A 21,046-nucleotide genomic window follows, 5' to 3' on the forward strand; every position below is an offset into this window, starting at 1 on the left:
CAGATTACCTCTTCCCACAGCATTATTTTTCTTTAAGAATGGTTTGACGACGTTCAGTAGCTCAGAAGTGCATCATTATCCCATTCTTAAATAACTACGAACATAAAAAAGTCGCAGATGCTTAAGAAACAGAAAGTGGGTGAATTTCTTTTCTTACAAAGACCACTTCCTTGCCCATAGCTTTCTCTCGGCTTCATTTATTTATTTATTTACTTTTTAACAACCAAGGCGAATCCGAGTTTTTGTTTCTGTGTAAAACCAAGTGGAATCTCGTAGAACATAAGACTGGTATTACACTATCATATTTCTTTGAATAAGAAATATAATCAAACATTCGCCAGATTTCTTTGAGAAATATCTTTGTCGTGGCGCAAAAGAGGATTATTACACTGTCGCTATATTTTTCGTCAAATTTCTAGGTGGCGGACGACGACTTGTTATTATGGGCTGCAGTTGCTAGTACCACAATTGTGTTGTGTGTGTATTTGGAAGAAAATCGGCGGAAAAAAGGAAACATACTTGGATGAAGCCCTAGGTATTACGACAAGATAATGAAAGTATTCAACAAAATTTGTTACGGGAGCTGCAAGTGGAGGAAGTCAAGTAGTAATATATAAATTACTTCCGAATGGATGAGTGTATTTCAGTATTTTCTCAGTAAAGTGGCTTCTCATATTACAAAACAGAGTACTCTCTTGAGAAATGCTACATGTGGAGAAGACAGGCAAACTGTGAAACTGCGATTTCCTGATACATGAGAGAGCTACTCTAGTTTACAACACAGCACTCGAATATCACATTGCACATTAAGCAAAATAATTCCAGAAACGTGTGGTTCAAATTGCTCTGAGCACTATGGGACTTAACAGCTGAGGTCATCAGTCATGGACAGGAAGTCAACTGCAGCATATTCCACCTGCCCATCAACTCACACTTAATAGTATTTACTGTGCCCCATGCACCCCCCCCCCCCCCTCACGCCATAGTCGAATTAAGTTTACTAATAAAAAAAAAAGTCGAAGAAACAAACCAACTTTGAAGCCACGTTTACAAACACACTACAGAGCCGTCAAATAGCAGTAGCGACGCCAGCTCTCGAAGCGGTTGTATCTCACATTGCAGTAAACAGAAGACGAACGACTTTTATGATCAAATCTATGGCGAGGCCCTAGATTTTATCATATTTATTTGATGACAGGCGCGATTTGACAAAATTCCCTATTACACCATCAAATTTCTTTGACATAAATATTTCACATATCAACTTTGACAAAGAAATATGACAGCGTAATATTGGCATAAACACTATGAACTGTTGTTGTTGTTGTCGTCTTCAGTCTTGAGACTGATTTGATGCAGCTCTGCATACTACTCTATCCTGTGCAAGCTTTTCCATCTCCCAGTACCTACTGCAACCTACATCCTTCTGAATGTGCCTAGTGTAGAATCTCCTGGTCTTCCTCTACGTTTTTTACTCTCCACACTGCCCTCCAATACTAAATTGGTGAGCCTTGAAGCCTCAGAACACGTCCTACCAACCGATCCCTTCTCCTAGTCAAGTTGTGCCACAAACTACTCTTCTCCCCAATTCTATTCAGTACCTCCTCATTAGTTATGTGATCTACCCATCTAATCTTCAGTATTCTTCTGTAGCACCACATTTCGAAATCTTCTATTCTGTTCTTGTCCAAACCACCTATCGTCCACGCCTTGCCGGCCGCGGTGGTCTCGCGGTTCTAGGCGCTCAGTCCGGAACCGCGCGACTGCTACGGTCGCAGGTTCGAATCCTTCCTCGGGCATGGATGTGTGTGATGTCCTTAGGTTAGTTAGGTTTAAGTAGTTCTAAGTTCTAGGGGACTGATGACCACAGATGTTAAGTCCCATAGTGCTCAGAGCCATTTGAACCATCCACGCCTCACCTCCATAAATGGCTACACTCCATACAAATACTTTCAAAAACGACTTCCTGACACTTAAATCTATACTCGATGTTAACAAATTTCTCTTCTTCAGAAACGCTTTCCTTGCCATTGCCAGTCTACATTTTATATCCTCTCTACTTCAACCGTCATCAGTTATTTTGTTACCCAAATAGCAAAACTCCTTTATTACTTTAAGTGTCTCATTTCCTAATCTAATCCCCTCAGCATCACCCGACTTAATTCTACTACACTCCATTATTCTCGTTTTGCTTTTGTTTATGTTCATCTTATATCCGCCTCTCAAGAGACTATCCATTCCGTTCAACTGCTCTTCCAAGTCCTTTGCTGTCTCTGACAGAATTACAATGTCATCGGCGAACCTCAAAGTTTTTATTTCTTCTCCCTAGATTTTAATACCTACTCCGAATTTTTCTTTTGTTTCCGTCACTGCTTGCTCAATATACAGATTGAATAACACCGGGGACAGGCTACAACCCTGTCTCACTCCCTTCCCAACCACTGCTTCCCTTTTATACCCCTCGACTCTTGTAACTGCCATCTGGTTTCTGTACAAATTGTAAATAGCCTTTCGCTCCCTGTATTTTGCCCCTCCCACCTTCAGAATTTGAAAGATAGTATTCCAGTCAACATTGTCAAAAGCTTTCTCTAAGTCTACAAATGCTAGAAACTTAGGTTTGCCTTTCCTTAATCTAGCTTCTAAGATAAGTCGTAGGGTCCGTATTCCCTCACTTGTTCCAACATTTCTACGGAATCCAAACTGATCTTCCCCGAGGTCGGCTTCTACCAGTTTTTCCATTCGTCTGTATAGAATTCGTGTTAGTATTTTGCAGCCGTGGCTTATTAAACTGATAGTTCGGTAATTTTCACATCTGTCAACAACTGCTTTCTTTGAGATTGGAATTATTATATTCTTCTTGAAGTATGAGGGTATTTCGCCTGTCTCATACATCTTCTCACCTGATGGTAGAGTTTTGTCAGGGCTGGCTCTCCCAAGGATATCAGTAGTTCTAATGGAATGTTGTCGACTTAGGTCCTTCAGTGCTCTGTCAAACTCCTCACGCAGTATCATGTCTCCCATCTCATCTTCATCCTCTTCCATTTCCATAATATTGTCCTCAAGTACATCGCCCTTGTATAGACCCTCTATATACTCCTTCCACCTTTCTGCTTTCCCTTCTTTGATTAGAACTGGGTTTGCATCTGAGCTCTTGATATTCATACAAGTGGTTCTCATTTCTCCGAAGGTCTCTTTAATTATCCTGTAGGCAGTATCTATCTCACCCCTAGTGAGATAAGGCTCTATATCATTAAATTTATCCTCTAGCCATCCCCGCTTAGCCATTTTGCACTCCCTGTCGATCTCATTTTTGAGACGTTTGTATTCCTTTTTGCCTGCTTCATTTACTGCATTTTTATATTTTCTCCTTTCATCAATTAAATTCAATATTTCTTCTGTTACCCAAGGGTTTCTACCAGCCCTCGTCTTTTTACCTACTTGATCCTCTGCTGCCTTCACTACTTCATCCCTCAGAGCTACCCATTCTTCTTCTACTGTATTTCTTTCCCCCACTCCTGTCAGTTGTTCCCTTATTCTCTCCCTGAAACTCTGTACAACGTCTGGTTTAGTCAGATTATCCAGGTCCCATCTCCTTAAATTCCCTATTACACCATCAAATTTCTTTGACATTAATATTTGACATATCAACTTTGACAAAAAAATATGATAGTGCAATATCGGCCTAAACACTATGAATTGAAGGTGAGCAACTGGCCGTGGTGGCCGAGCGGTTCTAGGTGCTTCAGTCCGGAACCGCGCGAGTGCTACGTTCGCAGGTTCGAATCCTGCCTCGGGCATGGATGTGTGTGATGTCCTTAAGTTAGTTAGGTTTAAGTAGTTGTACGTTCTAGGTGACTGATGACCTCAGCTGTTAAGTCCCACAGTGCTCAGAGCCATTTGAACCATTTGAAGATGAGTAAATGAGAACAATAGGGCGGCGCTGTAATCGCTGAGTGCTGTCGGTTGGGACGTGTGTAGACTGCCACGAAATTGGTCGGTCTGTCGATAAATTGGTGCGTGTGTAGCGGCCTTAACACACAGAGATGGCTGGAGTTCTTTATGCAGCAGCGTATGCCATGTAGAGAACGATAGGGTTATTTGGCGTCTCTGAATAACCCTGCCCTTGCGGATCATAATCTATATGAACTACATGTCAGTCTCTCCTTGCCCGTGTGTTTGCACGCTCGTCTCGTACGGTGGGCTATAAAGTCTAGTAGCGGCCGTAGCCGCGGGTCTGGACTTCCGTGTCTGCCGGCGTCGGTGTAGCGCTGGAGGGGTCAGCATAGCCGCAGCTAGAGCGAGTGAAAGCGGGGCCCGGCGGCGCGTTGTGTGTGTCTGTGAGTCTGCAGGTAGCGGCCGGCCGAAGCCAGTCCAGTGGGGCAGCGGAGCGGAGCGCAGCGCAGCAACAGCACGGTGCAGCGGTTAGTCGACGTCTCGCCGCCAGCCACAACACACAGCAGGGAGCATGGCCCGCTTCGTCGCCTTGATGCTAGCCGCGCTGCTGCCAGCCATGGCGGCAGCCACAGCAGTCAAGCACTGCGGTACAGGTGGGTCGCTGCAACTGCCAGACAGTTGCTTTCGTACTATCCCAATTCGTGTGAAAATGTAGCTGTACGATAAATTACATGCGAGATGGTAGCTATTACCTAAACAGTTCCTCGTGCAACTGTATTTTGCGTATTGCAGAGTATGCCCGAAGTACTGAGTGCTATTGACAAGGGATTCCAATTTGATTCCGAATTTCTGGATTTCCGCAAAGTTTTTGACATTGTACCACACAAGCGGCTTCTAGTGAAGTTGCGTGCTTATGGAATATCGTCTCAGTTATGCGACTGGATTTGTGATTTCCTGTCAGAGAGGTGGTAGTTTGTAGTAATTGACGGAAAGTCGCAGAGTAAAACTGAAGTGAATTCTGGCTTCCCCAAGGCAGTGTTAGAACCTTTGCTGTTCATTATCTATACAAACGATGTGGGAGGCAATCTGAACAGCCGTCTTAGGTTGTTTGCAGATGACGCTGTCGTTTATCGACTAGTAAAGTCGTCAGAAGATCAAAACTAAATTGCAAAACAGATTTAAAAAAACATCTGTATGGTGCGAAAATTAGCAGTTGACCCTAAATAACGAAAAGTATGTCATCCACATGAGTGCTAAAAGGAATCCGTTAAACTTCGATTACGCGATAAATCTGTCAAATCTAAGTGTGATCAATTCAACTAAATACCTAGGAATTACAATTACAAACAATTTAATTTGGAAGGAACACAAAGAAAATGTGGGGAAGGTTAACAAAGGACTGCGTAAATCTAACAGATCTACTAGACTGCCTGCACTGCGCTCGTCCGTTCTCGTTTAGAATACTGCTGCGCGCCTTGGCACATTGACTTGACGGAGTACATCTAAAAAGTTCAAAGAAAGGCACCACGTTTTGTATTATCGCGAAACGGGAGAGCGTTACTGAAATGATACAGAATTTGGGATGGACATAATTAAAACAAAGGCGTTTTTCCTTGCGGTGGAATTTTTGTAAAAAAAAATTCCAATCACAAACTTTCTCCTCCGAATGCGAAAATATTTTGTTGACGGCGACCTACATAGTGAGAAACGATCACCATGATAAAATAAGGGAAATCAGAGCTCGCACGGGAAGATACTGGAGTTTTTCTTCCGCGCGCTATAAGAGATGGGAATAATAGAGAATTCTGATGCTCAGATGAAACCTCTGCCAGCCACTTAAAATGTGATTTGCAGAGCATCCACGTAGATGAAGTTACCTTCAGAAGACTGATTATGAAAATAGCCACTGTTCTTCGAACATACAGTATACCAATTCCGTAGATTAAGGAAACTCGGGCATGGATATGTGATGTCCTTAGGTTAGTTAGGTTTAATTCTGAGTTCTAGGCTCAGAGCCATTTGAACCATGTGATTAAGGAAACGTAAAGTGGCTCCGTGTATATGCTACTGCCTACATCCTTTACTATTTAAATGTACAGGATGTTACGAAGCTATATTATTCGTATTTGAAACTTCAAAAGAGCCAGAGAAAAGATGTTTTCTGCATTAATAAAAACATATGCTCGGAACAGTCCCGGTTCTCGTCAAAACAACCTACATTGCGGATAATAAATTAAGACTTCTATTTCGATCGGAGACGTTATTTTGTTAGATACCGTAGTTTCATCAATAATCGTTCTATCAAAGTTTTGTTTGCAGTTTAGACACCAAACAGTACTTCCCATTTTACAATGTCAACACTAGCACCCCTCAGCCGAGCTCCGTGACAATTTCGTAATATATACCACGCAAATGCAACGCTTGGATGTATACCGGCACCTTGTTTACGGAATGAAGCTAATAACCAGCATGGTAGACACCAAAAGCGTGCTTCTACAGGCTGCTCCACGTTTTCTACAATTAGTAGAATGAAAACCAAACGCTATACATTATCAGACTTTACACATCTGAATTGGGTCTAAACATCCATAAACACAAGAATCATTGTTTCCGATCCATTCGCGGATGGAAACATAGCGTATGGTTCCTGTTTGCGCCGCGTGTACTGAGCAGATACGTAAGATAATGAATATAATTAGACCTGAAAGTTTTGTAGTAGGATTTGAGATACTAAACCTCGATAGTGCGCCCGCAGATTCATCAGATTTTTCAGCATTTATTCTCCTGCATGTCTAAGAGCTACGTCACACTAAGTCTTAAAGAGGTCTATGATCAGTATTTAGTATTTGTACTAAATACTGATCAAAGACCTCTTTAAGATCGTAATAGTTATCATTCGCGCTGTTCTTCTGTATGTGGACAGGGTGTTATACAGCTCAGTGGGAGAGAACTGCAGGTGTGAATCTGTCGTGCTCGTGATGAAATAACTAGATAAGTATTCACCTGAACTAGTTTCAGAAAACGTAAATCGGAGAGGACGGAGAAAATGTCTGTACGTATATTAGCAATCCGTTTTCACTTTTTAAGCCATTATCAAATGACTACGTAGTCACAGCTGGCGAATGTATAAAAACAGCAGCTAATTCACATTTTGTTCCGCTCGTCTCGCTTTACGAAAGTTAACCGTGGTATTGAGTCGGTGCACATCGAGAAGTTACATTTTTGTAAACCAAAACGAACTGAAACAGAATTTGAATTCTCTTCAGTTCTTCTACTTGCGGTAACTCCGTTATAATTATTCATCCAACGATCATATCAGAACGATATAGAAATTGTGAAGGTAATATATAAATAGCCCAAAATACACACAACAAAATACACACTTTGAGGATAGTACAGGTGGCTGTAGAATACTGGATAATGCATTAAAAAATACGAAACTGCATGACAAACGAAGAGAATGTCAAATCACATGCAAAATACCGCATTCAGTGTGTGTGTGTGTGTGTGTGTGTGTGTGTGTGTGTGTGTGTCAGTGAAGTTACCCTACATTGCGTAACTTGAAATTCCTGTACAACAGGCGAGTCTTTACTTTAGGCTGCCGTAAGAGGTAGTCACGCGGTTTTTATGTGCCCACTAATTCACTCTATAGAAACGCTTCAGCAGAAAAGTTTGTTGCGAACATCTCCCTGGTCCAGGCTGTAACACAAATGATATCGGTATTATCATACGTTAGAGGCACACCTGACCGTTCTCAAAGACAATGTGCTTCGTTCTGTTTGCCACAAAATCCAATTAAGTAGCAGATATCGGTAGAATATCCGGCTAATCGAAAGGTAACATGTGATCCACTTAGATTCATCCCTTACAGAATAAATGTAAAAATCGTTGTTCCGAATGATCAGTACGTTTTGAATTTACACTGGCTGTTGCTGTATGCAGTTCATATGTTATGTGGGACAGGCATCAGAATCTTCAAAATTCCACTACATTCTAGTCATTGACAAGAGTTCAGTTTTAAAGATTCAAAAGCATGAAAGTGAACTTCAGTGTTCTGTCGCATCTGAAATATTCTACTTCGAGGTTATAGGTATTGCATCGTGAAATTCTCACTTATAATGCAATGGGAGTGATTACCTTCGAGGAGTCCCTAATAAAATACTTACTAGAAGAACTTTTGTCATTCAATATTTATGAACCTGATTACTAGATTTCATCAGGGACACCATCTGGTTTCTATAAACAGCTGCATGCAAACAGTTGCCGTATTTACACGTTTTCGAAAAAGTTCTCGGATAGAAAAAACAATAAAAGATGGCAAGTACTCTTAACTGGTTACATAGCGTTAACATAGTCCTCTCTGACGCTGACTTAACCATAATTAAATTGTGGATCTTATTAAAAGGTGTAATTTTTGTGTGTAGTGATATTAAATTTCGAAAAATTTCCCTAAATTTTATGTGAATGTTTATTCTGCGTCTCGAAGCAGGAACCTTTTTTCCGTGGTGTCTAAATGTAACCCACCTATTCAATTGCCTGTTCTCACGGATCGTGAGTAGAGTTGCGACAAATGCTACAGCATTTAGAGATGATTTGTGAATGACTAAATCAGATCAGTTTAGATACGGCTAAAATTTGGCTTATCGGTGCCTTAAATTCACACTCGTTTTTACTAAATTTCCACGTCTCTGCCAGTGCAAGGAAGCAATAAATTTTACTTCCACTACAAATCCGTTGTACTAATTGTCTGCGTTAGAAGACAGTTGTTTATGGCAACGCCAATGGAATGACTCACTCTTAATACACAAAACGCCGCCGGCCCGGGTGGCCGAGCGGTTCTAGGCGCTACAGTCTGGAACCGTGTGACCACTATGACCGCAAGTTCGAATCCCTGCCTCGGGCATGGCTGTGTGTGTCCTTAGGTTAGTTAGGTTTAAGTATTTCCAAGTTCTAGGGGACTGATCATCTTAGATGTTAAGTCCCATAGTGCTCAGAGCCATTTGAACCATTTTTACAAAACGCCAATGAACAGTCGAGATGACCTCATACGTTCTAAAGTTACAGGGAACCCAAACACCTAGTTTTGTAAATTAAGTCAATGCCGCTGTAGGTGACTTAAGCCAGTAGCGTGCCAGCCTATCAGGCGTCGATAATCGGTGTGAAGGCCCACCCAGAAGGTGACGCCCTTTCGCTGCTTAGCCGTCCTCCTTTGCGGCGGCCGTGCTGATGCTGCCAGACCGCGGGTGCCCCGTAACGAGCCGCCTTTAGTGTAAATGGGCCATTGTTTCGGGCAGACTTTAACTCCGGCTGCGTCCGCATTAACGGCACGGATCAGCCGACTGCACGAGCATCGCCCTCGTCTCGGGCAACTCAGCGATGCAAAACACTGCGTGCCAACAAGAGTCCTTGCTAGAGTACCAGTCGCAATCTGATTTCAGCCGCAGCCTTTTGCAGTAAATTCGAGCTTTTCAGATTGAAAATCATTAAATGATAATTGAAACCATCAGCTGCCGACAGGTGTTGTCGATATACCTCGATGGGGACAGCTGAAAATGTGTGGCCCGACCGGGACTCGAACACGGGATCTCCTGCTTACATGGCAGACGCTCTATCCATCTGAGCCACCGAGGACACAGATGAATAGTGCGACTGCAGGGACTTATCCCCTGCACGCTTCCTGTGAGACCCACATTCCCAACTGTCCACAATTCTATATATATCTAATGTACCTAACATATTTGCCCATCCACTCATTACTCGCGCACACTTTGGCGATTCCCGTAAGAGTTCGGGCAACCTGTGCGCATTTGCACAGACGGTCAGTGGCTGGGTAGCCTTTAACTATATATATGAAGATAGTAACTGTTCTGGAAAGAACAAATACCATTGATGGCCTTGGAGCTTCTCTAGAATAAATGATGATTAATTGAAACCCTAAGCTGCCGTGTCCTCGGTGGCTCAGATGGATAGAGCGTCTGCCATGTAAGCAGGAGATCCCGGGTTTGAGTCCCGGTCGGGCCATACATTTTCAGCTGTCCCCATCGAGGTATATCAACACCACCTGTCGGCAGCTGAGGGTTTCAATTAATCATCATTTATTCTAGAGAAGCTCCAAGGCCATCAATGGTATTTGTTCTTTCCAGAACAGTTACTATCTTCATATATATATAGTTAAAGGCTACCCAGCCACTGATTTTCGTCTGTGCGAATGCGCACAGGTTGTCCGAACACTTACGGGAATCGCCAAAGTGTACGCGAGCAATGAGTGGATGGGCAAATATGTTAGGTACATTAGATATATATAGAATTGTGGACAGTTGGGAATGTGGGTCTCACGGGAAGCGTGCAGGGGATAAGTCCCTACAGTCGCGCTATTCATCTGCGTCCTTGGTGGCTCAGATGGATAGAGCGTCTACCATGTAAGCAGGAGTTCCCGGGTTCAAGTCCCGGTCTGGGCACACATTTTCAGCTGTCCCCATCGAGGTATATCAACACCACCTGTCGGCAGCTGATGGTTTCAATTATCATTTATTCTAGAGAAGCTGCACGGTCATCAATGGTATCTATTCATTCGAGAACAGTTACTATCTTCATATATATGAAAATACATTGTCGTGTAATCTTGTTGGTTTTGTCGGTTCGTTGGGTAGCACGCATGCCAACCGACCAGTTAACTTAGTGTGCAGCCTTGGCACGTCTCGAGCGCCTATACTCAGCGGTTATGACGAAAGATGAACTTTTCCCGGGGGGAGGCGGGGCGGTCAACACTCGTACTCGTACCCAACCGACCGCTCGGGAAAAAAAAGCTGGTCATCGGTTGGCCAAAGCGCCTACACACGTTAAATTTGTCGATCCTCGTTTGGTCCGTGTGTGGGTTCCTGAATAAATCATTAGCGTTCCTTCCGGTTATTGGCGTCTACGGTCGCTTCGAGCAGTATTTGTAGATATAAGAAAAGTCCTGCGTACTGTGATTTTGTAGCTTTACTGCCTCCCCCTGCCCACTACCACTGGATGCGCTTCATGGGATGACTCGGTTTGCTAATGAAGACAGAGGCGATCAAAGAAAGTTAAGTGTTAGACTAGTAATGCTTTGATAAGGCATTTATTATTCCTAACCTATTTACACCGAGTAAAAAGACCAAGCGAGGTGACGCATTGGTTAGCACAGTGGATTTGTGTTGCCAAGGGTCAGTTCCCTAAACCGCTTATGGTTGCCGACATGATTCGCGTTCCCGAGGATCGAGGCTTAGATTTCCGACATAATTACTTCGAGAAGAGCACTATTTCCTTACATATCCTACCTAAAAGTTCGCCAATAATATCGACTAGACACTGAATCCAAACTTCATTTCCACGTGGGTGAAAAGCTTTGCTTCTTTGAAAGAGATAATTGCAAGAATTGGTACTCGTTTGTGGAACATGTACAGTTCAGAAGGAACAGTGCAGAATGTATAAAAAATGCGATATGTAGGTGTATCGGCGACATGATTATAGTGCTGAGAGCACTTCAGCTCTGCAGCACGCTCTCTCGGGTGACATTCCACCAATTGAGTCACCTAATAAATAGAAGCGAAGACAGGCAAGGAAGTTACAGTACGTCTCATCGACATCACAGGTTGAAACATCAGCGTGTGAGCGAGTTCGAACGTAACACTTGTCACAGAATTGGGCCTCGTGGTGAGTCATGGCTGGCACAGAACATGCAGTTCAGATACGGCAGCGCGTGTGGCTTTCGTATAAGAGGGCTGTGATAACAATAAATGACGCCCGCAGAACGCTGTACAGCGTCGCCCACCTTATTGGTTGCTGTGGACCAGTCGGTGTCTTCGGTTCCACGCACTTTGCCTTAGACTTACATGCTGTCATGCACGCCATTACGTCTGCTTCCTCCACCCATAAAGACTTCTATTACACGTGAAGATGTCGCTATGTGCTGAGCTATCAGCTATATGGTGGTCTTGGACACGCTTCAACCTGCCAGACAAGGATGGCTGAATACGTGTTGGGCGCTACCATGTCTTTGGAGCCTGCTATGGAGCGCTACAGAGAGCACATACACTACGAAGGGGACGCACCTATTCATCACAGATTTCGTTCAGATTTATCACATATGCAGGGCTTGGCCAAAATTGAAAGTGGTAGAATGTGAGCTCCACGCTACCAAGCTTTGAGAGAAAAATGGCGTTACTGGCACGGGTTGGGCGTTTCATGACCTGTTTATGTTAACATGGTTTCCAAGGAGCAGTTGACGCAGTAGAAAGAATACAGATGTTTAATAAGAGGGTCGTGGGATCGGCTTCCTAAAGGGAAACGTTTATTTTAATTTTGAAGGTGCTTACACTGCAAATAAACCGAAAAAAATAATCAGTATACTGTATTATAAAAGGCATGAAAGGGAATTCTGACACCGCAGATAAATGTTAAGAAATGGATTGTAAGCCGTACCAAGATCTTTGTATATACGAGAACGTACTAAAAAGTAATACCTCCAAATTTATGTGAAAACTTTTTAAAATAAAACCAACATGATAAACATTCTACATCTTTTTAAAGTATAAAATTATTTCTCATGTCAGAGGCAACGAACCTCTTTCTCCCATCGAGACCGGTTTGTAGAAATGAAATGTTGGGTGACTAGGGCCTCCCGTCGGGTAGACCGTTCGCCGGGTGCAAGTCTTCCGATTTGATGCCACTTGCCGGCCTCGGTGGTCTAGCGGTTCTAGGCGCTCAGTCCGGAACCGCGCGACTGCTACGGTCGCAGGTTCGAATCCTGCCTCGGGCATGGATGTGTGTGATGTCCTTAGGTTAGTTAGGTTTAAGTAGTTCTAAGTTCTAGGGGACTGATGACCACAGATGTTAAGTCCCATAGTGCTCAGAGCCATTTGAACCATTTTTTTTATGCCACTTCGGCGACTTGCGCGTCGATGGAGATGAAATGATGAGTAGGACAACACAACACCCAGTCCCCGCGTGGAGAAAATCTCTGACCCAGCCGGGAATCGAACCCGGGCCCTTAGGATTGACATTTTGTCGCGCTGACCACTCAACTACCGTGGGCGGACGCCGGTTTGTTGATACCGCCACTCTAGAATGTGACTTGTTGACAGTCACAACCTCACCTATGCTTGCATCGCTTCATCACTATCAAGGTCAGGTCCTGGATGGTGTTCTTGAAGTTTTGGAAACAAAACCGGATGGGGCCAAGTCGGAACTGCGTGGAGAATAATCGATGACAGTGAACCTAAGACGTCGGATTGTTGCAGATGTCGCAGCGCTCGTGTAGTGCTCTGACATTCTCATTCTGAGAGAGGGGGTGCTCCACGCGTGTGGACGAACTCATAAAAATTCGAAGCGATTGTAACACTCTTCGTCTCGTACCCCTCAGTTAAGATATGTACCACCATGTTACAGCCACAATTCGGGGCCCTCTTGCTGCAGAGAGTTACGAATATGCAGGCAAGAATAAACTAGTCATACTGTAATGACGTTTGTTTCGTTTAAGAAGTTTTAAGTTTTCACAAAATTCGGAAGCATTACTTTTCAGCACCCTCCGTAATTATCACAAGCGTTAGTTTTCTATTTGCATTTGCTCCTTTCATTCACATCTCTTAATCGACTTTCCTGTCTGTTACAGGGGGTTCATAAGGTACAATGCAGTGACTCTTGTTGGGAAAGTAGCTGGTTCGAAATCGGGTGATGGAAAAATTATCAGTATTTAGCCAGAAAGTTGAAAAAGAAAGTCACAGATAATGGTTCGAGTAACGTGTGTGCCCAGTCCGAACTTTTGTCGTATTGTCTAACAATAATGGGGTAGTACATTTTTGTTTGATTCGTACGTCGGATAGTGCATTAAGCTCGGAACCTCCTGATGCTCTTGACCCCACGTTCTATGATCACCGCTTCACTACAGAAATCAGCCATAACACAAACGGAACATACCACTATGTAGTAGCGTTCAGTGTAGTAATAAAACTTCATAGACTAAGAAAATATTACATCGAGATACTTCATCTTATTCCACACAAACACATGAAAATGTTGTAAAACATTGGACCACGAATTAAAAAGAATATTTCTTAGATTTCATCCCAGTTTCAACTGTCTATTTCAGTTTTTGTTTTCATCCTGTTGTGCGATTTGTACCTTCGGCCACTTTTAGGTACTTAAAGCTTAAAGAAATTTGTTGACAGTATCTCTCTCTCTCTCTCTTGTGTGTAAATCGTGTCTGTAACTTCGTACTTCTTACTGCAGATGCCATTTGATCGGCACTCAGAAGTACAGGCTTATAGACGTTATTTATGACCTAAACTTGCAAGAGAGCAGTATATTGATCATACAGTCGAGATAATTTATTTAGGTGCGCGATACCTAAAACAGCCTAATGCCAAAACTGAGCAATAGTATAAAAAAAGAAAAACTAAGTAGCAAACGATATGGTCGTCTAACAGGTAACTGTGGACCCAGTTAGTATTTTTCGTATTTCCAGTTTTCTTGCCCATAGTTGTCCGTCCCTTCAAAAAATATGGTTCTTTTCGCACTCTTACGAAACAAATTCGTCGTCCTCTCATTTGTGGCAGTGGAGTCTATCAACAGTCAATATGAAATTTCGCAGACATTTTATTGGCGAATGTCATTTCAAAGTGCAGCGTGTGTGGACCAACGCTTCTGTGCGTTGTGATCACTTGTAGAGTGTGGGATCGTTGCGAAACGAGCTACCGTGGCATTTCACAAGCTTGGGTGCCAATGAATACTGCACTCGGTTCGAATGGGCAACTGGAATACGCACCTCGATGCCTGAGCGTGCGTGGCTCACAAACAGCCGCCTTCATGGCGCTCGGTCTTTCAACGACCATGCATTTCGCTTTCTCCCGAGACTCACTTTCTCTCGGTGGCACTCCGTTTCGCGTAATATTACGCCGATCACACATAACAAGGCTGGTCTCTGATAAAACAAATATTGACATGTGGAATAATCGGGTCTACTGCCGGATGTTTGTGTCGCTCTGGCACAATATTTCGGCCACGTAACTCGTATGCCCAGTATGGGCGAGATCCTCCAGTACGGCTGTCTCAGGTAGCACCTGAAGAAGGCAACGAGTTACGTGGCCGAAATATTGTCACAGCGACACAAACATCCGGCAGTAGACCCGATTATTCCACATGTCAAGATCCCGCCGGGAAAGCCTGAAGAGTTCCAAAACAAATAGTTTTTGTTCCCAGAATGAAATTTTTGCTGTGTGTGCTGAAATGAAACTTGCAGCCAGATTAAAACGGTATGCCGGACCGGGAGTCGAACTCGGGACCTTTACGAGCAAGTGCTTTACCGACTGAGCTACCTAAGCAGGACTAATGAGCCGTCCTCACAACTCTGGCAGTACTTAATCTCCTACGTTCTGTGAAGTGTGGAAGGTAGGAGACGAGGTCCTGCCGCAGTTGAGGATGGGTTGTGAATATTGCTAAGGTAGCTAGTCGGTAAAGCATTTGCTCACGAAAGGTAAACCCCCCAGGGGGTCCACAACTCTTTTGTGGATACGTGCGTGGCGAGCACGGGGCCCCGAGCCATTGCAGCCTTCTCTCTCTCCCGGGCTGCATTTCCTTTCCCTTCCCCTCCTTTCCCTTCCATACCCCTTTCCCCTCGCCCTCTCCTCTCCCTGTATTGGTGTACTTGCTTATGTTGGCCCCCGCTATCCTCCTGGTTCTGTTGGTTTTACACTCCGGCTTTGTTGCGTAATCATCTCCTCCTTTTGGCATTCCTTGGTCCCCCTCTGGGGTTTGACCTCCATTCCAAAATTTCTCTTCCGTAGTGTGAGCCATTTGGGGAAGAGCACCTTACCTAGTGTCTCCGACGTGTGCCCTCCTAGTACATTCCACCTTTTCTTTTACGTCGTTGTCTGATGCTAGGGTGCATAGCCAGCACGGTAGCCAGCCCGTGTGGTGGGGTCGCTATGTACCCTTTTGGTTGAGCCCCCTGAACACACAGGGATCACACTTCTGATACCTGAGCTGTGACCTCCTCATGCATGCCTTGGAGTGGTTGCTCGTCATCCTGGAGCATCGGAACTCCCGGCAATGGCCGCCGTGCCAGACGGCCCTTGCTGTGGCTGGGTGGCGCCCGTGAGGAGAGCCCCTGATCGGAGTGGGTGGTATCAGGGCGGACGCTATGCAGATGAAACGCATAAGGGTCCAAACCTCTGGCCGCTCTTCTGCGGCCGTCTCTCTGCGTGGTACTGATTCCTCAAGTGCTGCTTCTCTTGCCCCTTCGGCCTTCCCTTCCGTGGCTACCCCCTGGGAAGAGGGTCAGGCCCGTCGTCTAGGGGCAAAACCTTTCCCCCGTTATCTAGTTTGCACCAGGACTGATGGAGATACTTTCACCAGTGTCAAGCCTTTATTCTTTGTGGAACACATTGAAGACAAGTTCGGCGAAGTGGACTCCCTGAGCAAGATGCGGTCGGGTTCGTTGCTGATAAAAACTGTTTCGGCTGCCCAATCTGCGGCCCTTCGTGCCTGTACCCATCTTGGCACAATTCCCGTGTCCATTACCCCTCACCAGTCTCTAAATATGGTACAAGGTGTGATTTTTCACAGAGACCTCATCCTTCAAACTGATGAGGAACTTCGGGACAATCTCGGACGGCGGGGTGTTCACTTTGTTCGGCGTGTTCAGAAGGGTCCTAAAGATAATCGTATTGATACTGGTGCCTTTATCCTGGCCTTTGAAGGGGATACCCTTCCTGAGAAAGTGAAGATTATGGTCTATCGCTGTGATGTGAAGCCGTACATCCCACCTCCTATGCGGTGTTTTAAGTGCTTGCGTTTTGGCCACATGTCTTCTCGCTGTTCCCAGGACCCTCTCTGTGGTGACTGTGGACGTCCACTCCATGAGGGGAGTCCCTGTGTTCCCCCTCCTGTATGTGTAAATTGTCATGGTAGTCATTCTCCACGTTCAGCAGATTGCCCAGTCTATAAGAAAGAAAAAAAGATACAAGAGTATAAGTCCCTTGATCGTTTAAGCTACACAGAGGCCCGTAAGAAATATGCACGATTGCACCCTGTGTCCATGACATCTAGTTACGCCTTGGTTACATCTTCATCCCTTCCTCCCCCTTCCTTACCCCCATCCCGGACCCCTCTCCTTCCCCCCTCCCCTGCGGCTCCCACACCTTCTCCTCTGGGCGCTGCTCCCCCTCCCCAGCCGGAGAAGTGTCCCACTCCTTCGGCGTCTGCCGGTCAAGGGCGCCTCTCCCGGGATGCCCCTTCCCGGCACCTTCCAGGTCAAAGGTCTGCTGCAGCGCGGCGACCGCGAGAGCCGCGGTCTATAGGCCCCCAGGTCGCCCGGTCTCTTTCTGTTCCTGATCTTGCTGCAGCTGGCTCCATTATGCCACACAGCCCTCCTCGATCTCAGCCTGAAAAGAAGAAGAAACATAAGTCCCGGGACAAAGAGCCTCTGGTGTCACCGGAGGTCCCTTCCCCGACTTCACAACCGGATTCTGACCTGTCGTTTATGGATGTCGCCCCCTCCTTGTCGGTGACGGGTGGGGACCCGGCGGTATGACTGGATTTAGCGTGTTCAGCCCTCATTTAAACCATCGTTCTGTGGTTCTCCAATGGAATTGTAATGGCTACTATCGTCACCTTCCGGAATTGAAATCCCTTCTTTCGTCCTACTCAGCAGCTTGTGTGGTTCTACAGGAATCTCATTTTACTGATGCTCACTCACCGACCCTCCGTGGGTTCCGTGTTTTCTGTCGAAATCGGGTCGGACCCTTGCGGGCTTCTGGTGGCGTTTGTACGTTGGTCCGTACAGACATTGCTAGCACGTGGATTCCTCTCCAAACTACATTGGAAGCGGTTGCTGTTAGGGTCCACTTAGACTCTGCAGTCACAGTATGCAATCTTTATCTCCCTCCTGACAGGACTCTTACACCTGCTGCCTTAACCACCCTTCTTCAGCAACTTCCTCCTCCCTTCCTCCTCCTTGGGGATTTTAATGCTCATCATCCTTTGTGGGGCAGTGCCTTTCCATCTAGACGAGGTCTTCTTATAGACCAATTTATTGCAGACCACGACCTGTGCCTTCTTAATGATGGCTCCCCTACTCATTTCAGTGCTGGTCATGGGACCTTTTCTGCCATTGATCTTTCTCTTTCTTCTCCCTCTCTCCTCCCTTCACTACACTGGTCGCCACACGACGACCTTTGTGACAGTGACCATTTCCCGTTGATTATCACGCTCCCTTCCCGCTCCCCGATGGAGAGGTTACCTCGTTGGTCTTTCCACCGCGCCGATTGGCCTCTATATACTGCACAGATCGAGTTTTCTCCCTCTTTGTCGGGTTGTATTGATGACGTCCTACGTGACGTGTCTGACGCGATTGTTCGCGCTGCTAACCTTGCTGTCCCGCGCTCATCTGGACAATTTCGTCGTCGGTAAGTCCCGTGGTGGAGTACGGCCATTGCCATTGCCATCCGTGATCGCCGTCGAGCTTTGCAACACTTTAAGAGGCACCCATCTGTAGCCAGCCTTTCTACCTTTAAGCGCCTTCGCGCTAAAGCCCGTTATTTAATCAAACAGAGCAAGCGGATATGTTGGCAACGATTCGTTTCTTCCCTTGGTTCCACTGTCCCTCTGTCACGGGTATGGGCTACACTTCGCTCTCTCCAAGGTTGCCATCGGCACTCCACCCTCCCAGGCCTTCACCTCCCAGATGGCATTTGTACGGACCCATTAGTTCTCGCAGAACATCTTGCGACCCATTTTGCAGTGGCATCAGCGTCGGCCTCCTATCCAGCTGCTTTCCTTCATCAAAAACAGCAGGCTGAAGCTGTCACCTTATGTTTCGCCACTTGTGAGTCAGAATCTTACAACGAACCTTTCACTGAATGGGAATTTCTTTCTGCTCTATCTTCTTCTCACGATACGGCCCCTGGCCCAGATTCCATTCATAACCAGCTGCTTCAACATCTCAGTGCTCCACAACGGCACCATCTTCTTCGGGTGTTTAACCGTATCTGGCTCCAGGGTGACTTCCCTTCTCAGTGGAGGGATAGCATTGTGGTTCCTGTCCTTAAGCCTGGTCAGAATCCCCTATCTGTTGACAGCTATCGGCCCATTAGTTTGACCAATGTTGGTTGTAAGTTACTTGAACGGCTGGTAGCCCGTCGGCTCACTTGGGTCCTCGAATCTCGGGATCTATTGTCCCCTTACCAGTGTGGCTTTCGAGAGGGACGATCTCCAATCGATCATTTACTTCGCTTGGAATCCGCAGTTCGGCAGGCTTTTTCCCAGCGCCGCCATTTGGTTGCAGTGTTTTTTGACCTTCGCAAGGCCTATGACACGGCCTGGCGCCATCACATCTTACTAACCCTTCATCAGTGGGGCCTTCGGGGCCCACTCCCGATTTTTATCCGCCAGTTCCTGATCCATCGGTCATTCAGAGTTCGAGTTGGTACTGCTTTTAGTTCTCCACGGACCCAGGAGACGGGCATCCCACAGGGTTCTGTCTTGAGTGTCCTTCTTTTCCTCATTGCTATCGATGGACTTGTGGCCTCTGTCGGTCCCTTGGTCGCCCCTGCCCTGTATGTGGATTTCTGCATTTGGGTTAGTTCCTCCTCGATGCCATCTGCAGAACGGCAGCTCCAGGTGGCTATACGGCGTGCCTCTGCATGGACCCTCTCACACGGGTTTCAATTATCTCCTTTAAAATCGCGGGTGGTCCACTTCTGTCGCCGTACTACGGTCCACCCTGATCCAGAGCTCTATCTCGCTGCACAAAGATTGCCTGTGGTTCCACAGTTTCGTTTCCTAGGTCTTCTTTTCGACAACAAGCTCACTTGGCTGCCCCATATCAGCCTCCTGAAGGTAGGATGTTTCCGTAAACTCAATGTCCTTCGCTTCCTTGCCCACTCCTCTTGGGGTGCGGACCGTTCCCTCCTCCTCCGTCTTTATCGTGCTCTAGTTCTGTCACGTTTGGACTATGGTTGTCAAGTTTATGGTTCAGCTGCTCCTTCCACGCTGCACGTGCTGGATCCGGTCCACCATCGTGGTATCCGTTTGGCCACCGGTGCCTTCCCTACTAGCCCTGTTGATAGTCTCCTGGTTGAAGCTGGGATCCCCCCCCCCCTTTCTGTTCGGCGGTCCCAGCTTCTGGTGTCTTATGCCCTTACTATCCGTTCTTCTCCCGCTCATCCTTCCTATTCTATCCTCTTCCCAGACCATGGACGTCGCCCGCCTGACTCCCGCCCTCGGGCGGGTTTACCGGTTGGACTGCGCCTTGCGTCTCTTAACCGTGATTTTCGGCTTCCTTCTTTGTCCTGTCTTCCTCGCTCCCTCCCCTCCACCCCTCCTTGGTTAGTTCCTCGGCCTCGAATTCGGATGGATCTCCGCCGCGGTCCGAAAGATTCCATCCCCCCGGTGGTGTTCCGTTCCTTTTTCCGCCAAATTTTATGGGAGTTTCGGGATGCTGTTGTTTTTTACACTGATGGCTCTAAATCTGCTGATCGTGTTGGGTATGCCTTCACGTCCTCTGTTGGAACGGAAAGTCATCTGCTGCCACCTACATGTGGGGTGTTTACTGCGGAATTGATGGCAATTTCCCGGGCCCTTACCTTTATTAAACAATCCCAACACAACCGCGTTTTGTTATGTACGGACTCGATGAGTGGCCTTCTTGCTATTGACCGGTGTTTTTCGCGCCATCCCTTGGTCTCTGCCATCCATGACCATCTCGCTGATCTTCACCGTGCTGCTTGTTCCATTGACTTCCTATGGGTCCCGGGCCATTTGGGTATCCCGGGTAATGAGCTCGCTGATCGTTTGGCTGGGGGAGCAGTTACTTACCCCCCGTTTCCTGTAACCCCTCCTGCAGCGGATTTACGGCTTCACATCAAATCCCACTTTGCACAGTCATGGGCCAATTCTTGGGAGACTACTCCACTGTCTAATAAACTTCGTGCCATTAAAGTGAATCCAGGCCCATGGCGTTCTTCCTTTCGCCTCTCCCGCAAGGATTCGACCACACTGTGTCGTCTCCGCATTGGCCATACCAGGCTGACCCATGGTTTCCTTTTGCGTGATGAGCCACCCCCGCTATGTGGTTGTGGAGCCTTCCAGTCAGTGGCCCACATTTTGGTTGAATGCCCCCTTCTTTTGGCTC

At 46.2% G+C, this 21,046-nt stretch overlaps 1 protein-coding gene across 1 annotated transcript in view; it reads left to right on the forward strand.

Moving 5' to 3' along the window:
- The first annotated feature begins 4,339 nt into the window (after positions 1–4,339).
- LOC124790865 (NPC intracellular cholesterol transporter 2 homolog a) overlaps positions 4,340–21,046 on the forward strand; it is a 68,426-nt gene continuing 51,719 nt past the window's right edge. The window contains exon 1 of the mRNA XM_047257816.1: positions 4,340–4,547. Coding sequence (XP_047113772.1) covers positions 4,466–4,547 — 82 coding nt within the window. The 5' untranslated portion in view covers positions 4,340–4,465. The remainder of the gene's footprint in view (positions 4,548–21,046) is intronic.

Source organism: Schistocerca piceifrons, chromosome 1 (genome assembly GCF_021461385.2).
Source record: "Schistocerca piceifrons isolate TAMUIC-IGC-003096 chromosome 1, iqSchPice1.1, whole genome shotgun sequence".
Classification (NCBI taxonomy): Eukaryota; Metazoa; Arthropoda; class Insecta; order Orthoptera; family Acrididae; genus Schistocerca; species Schistocerca piceifrons.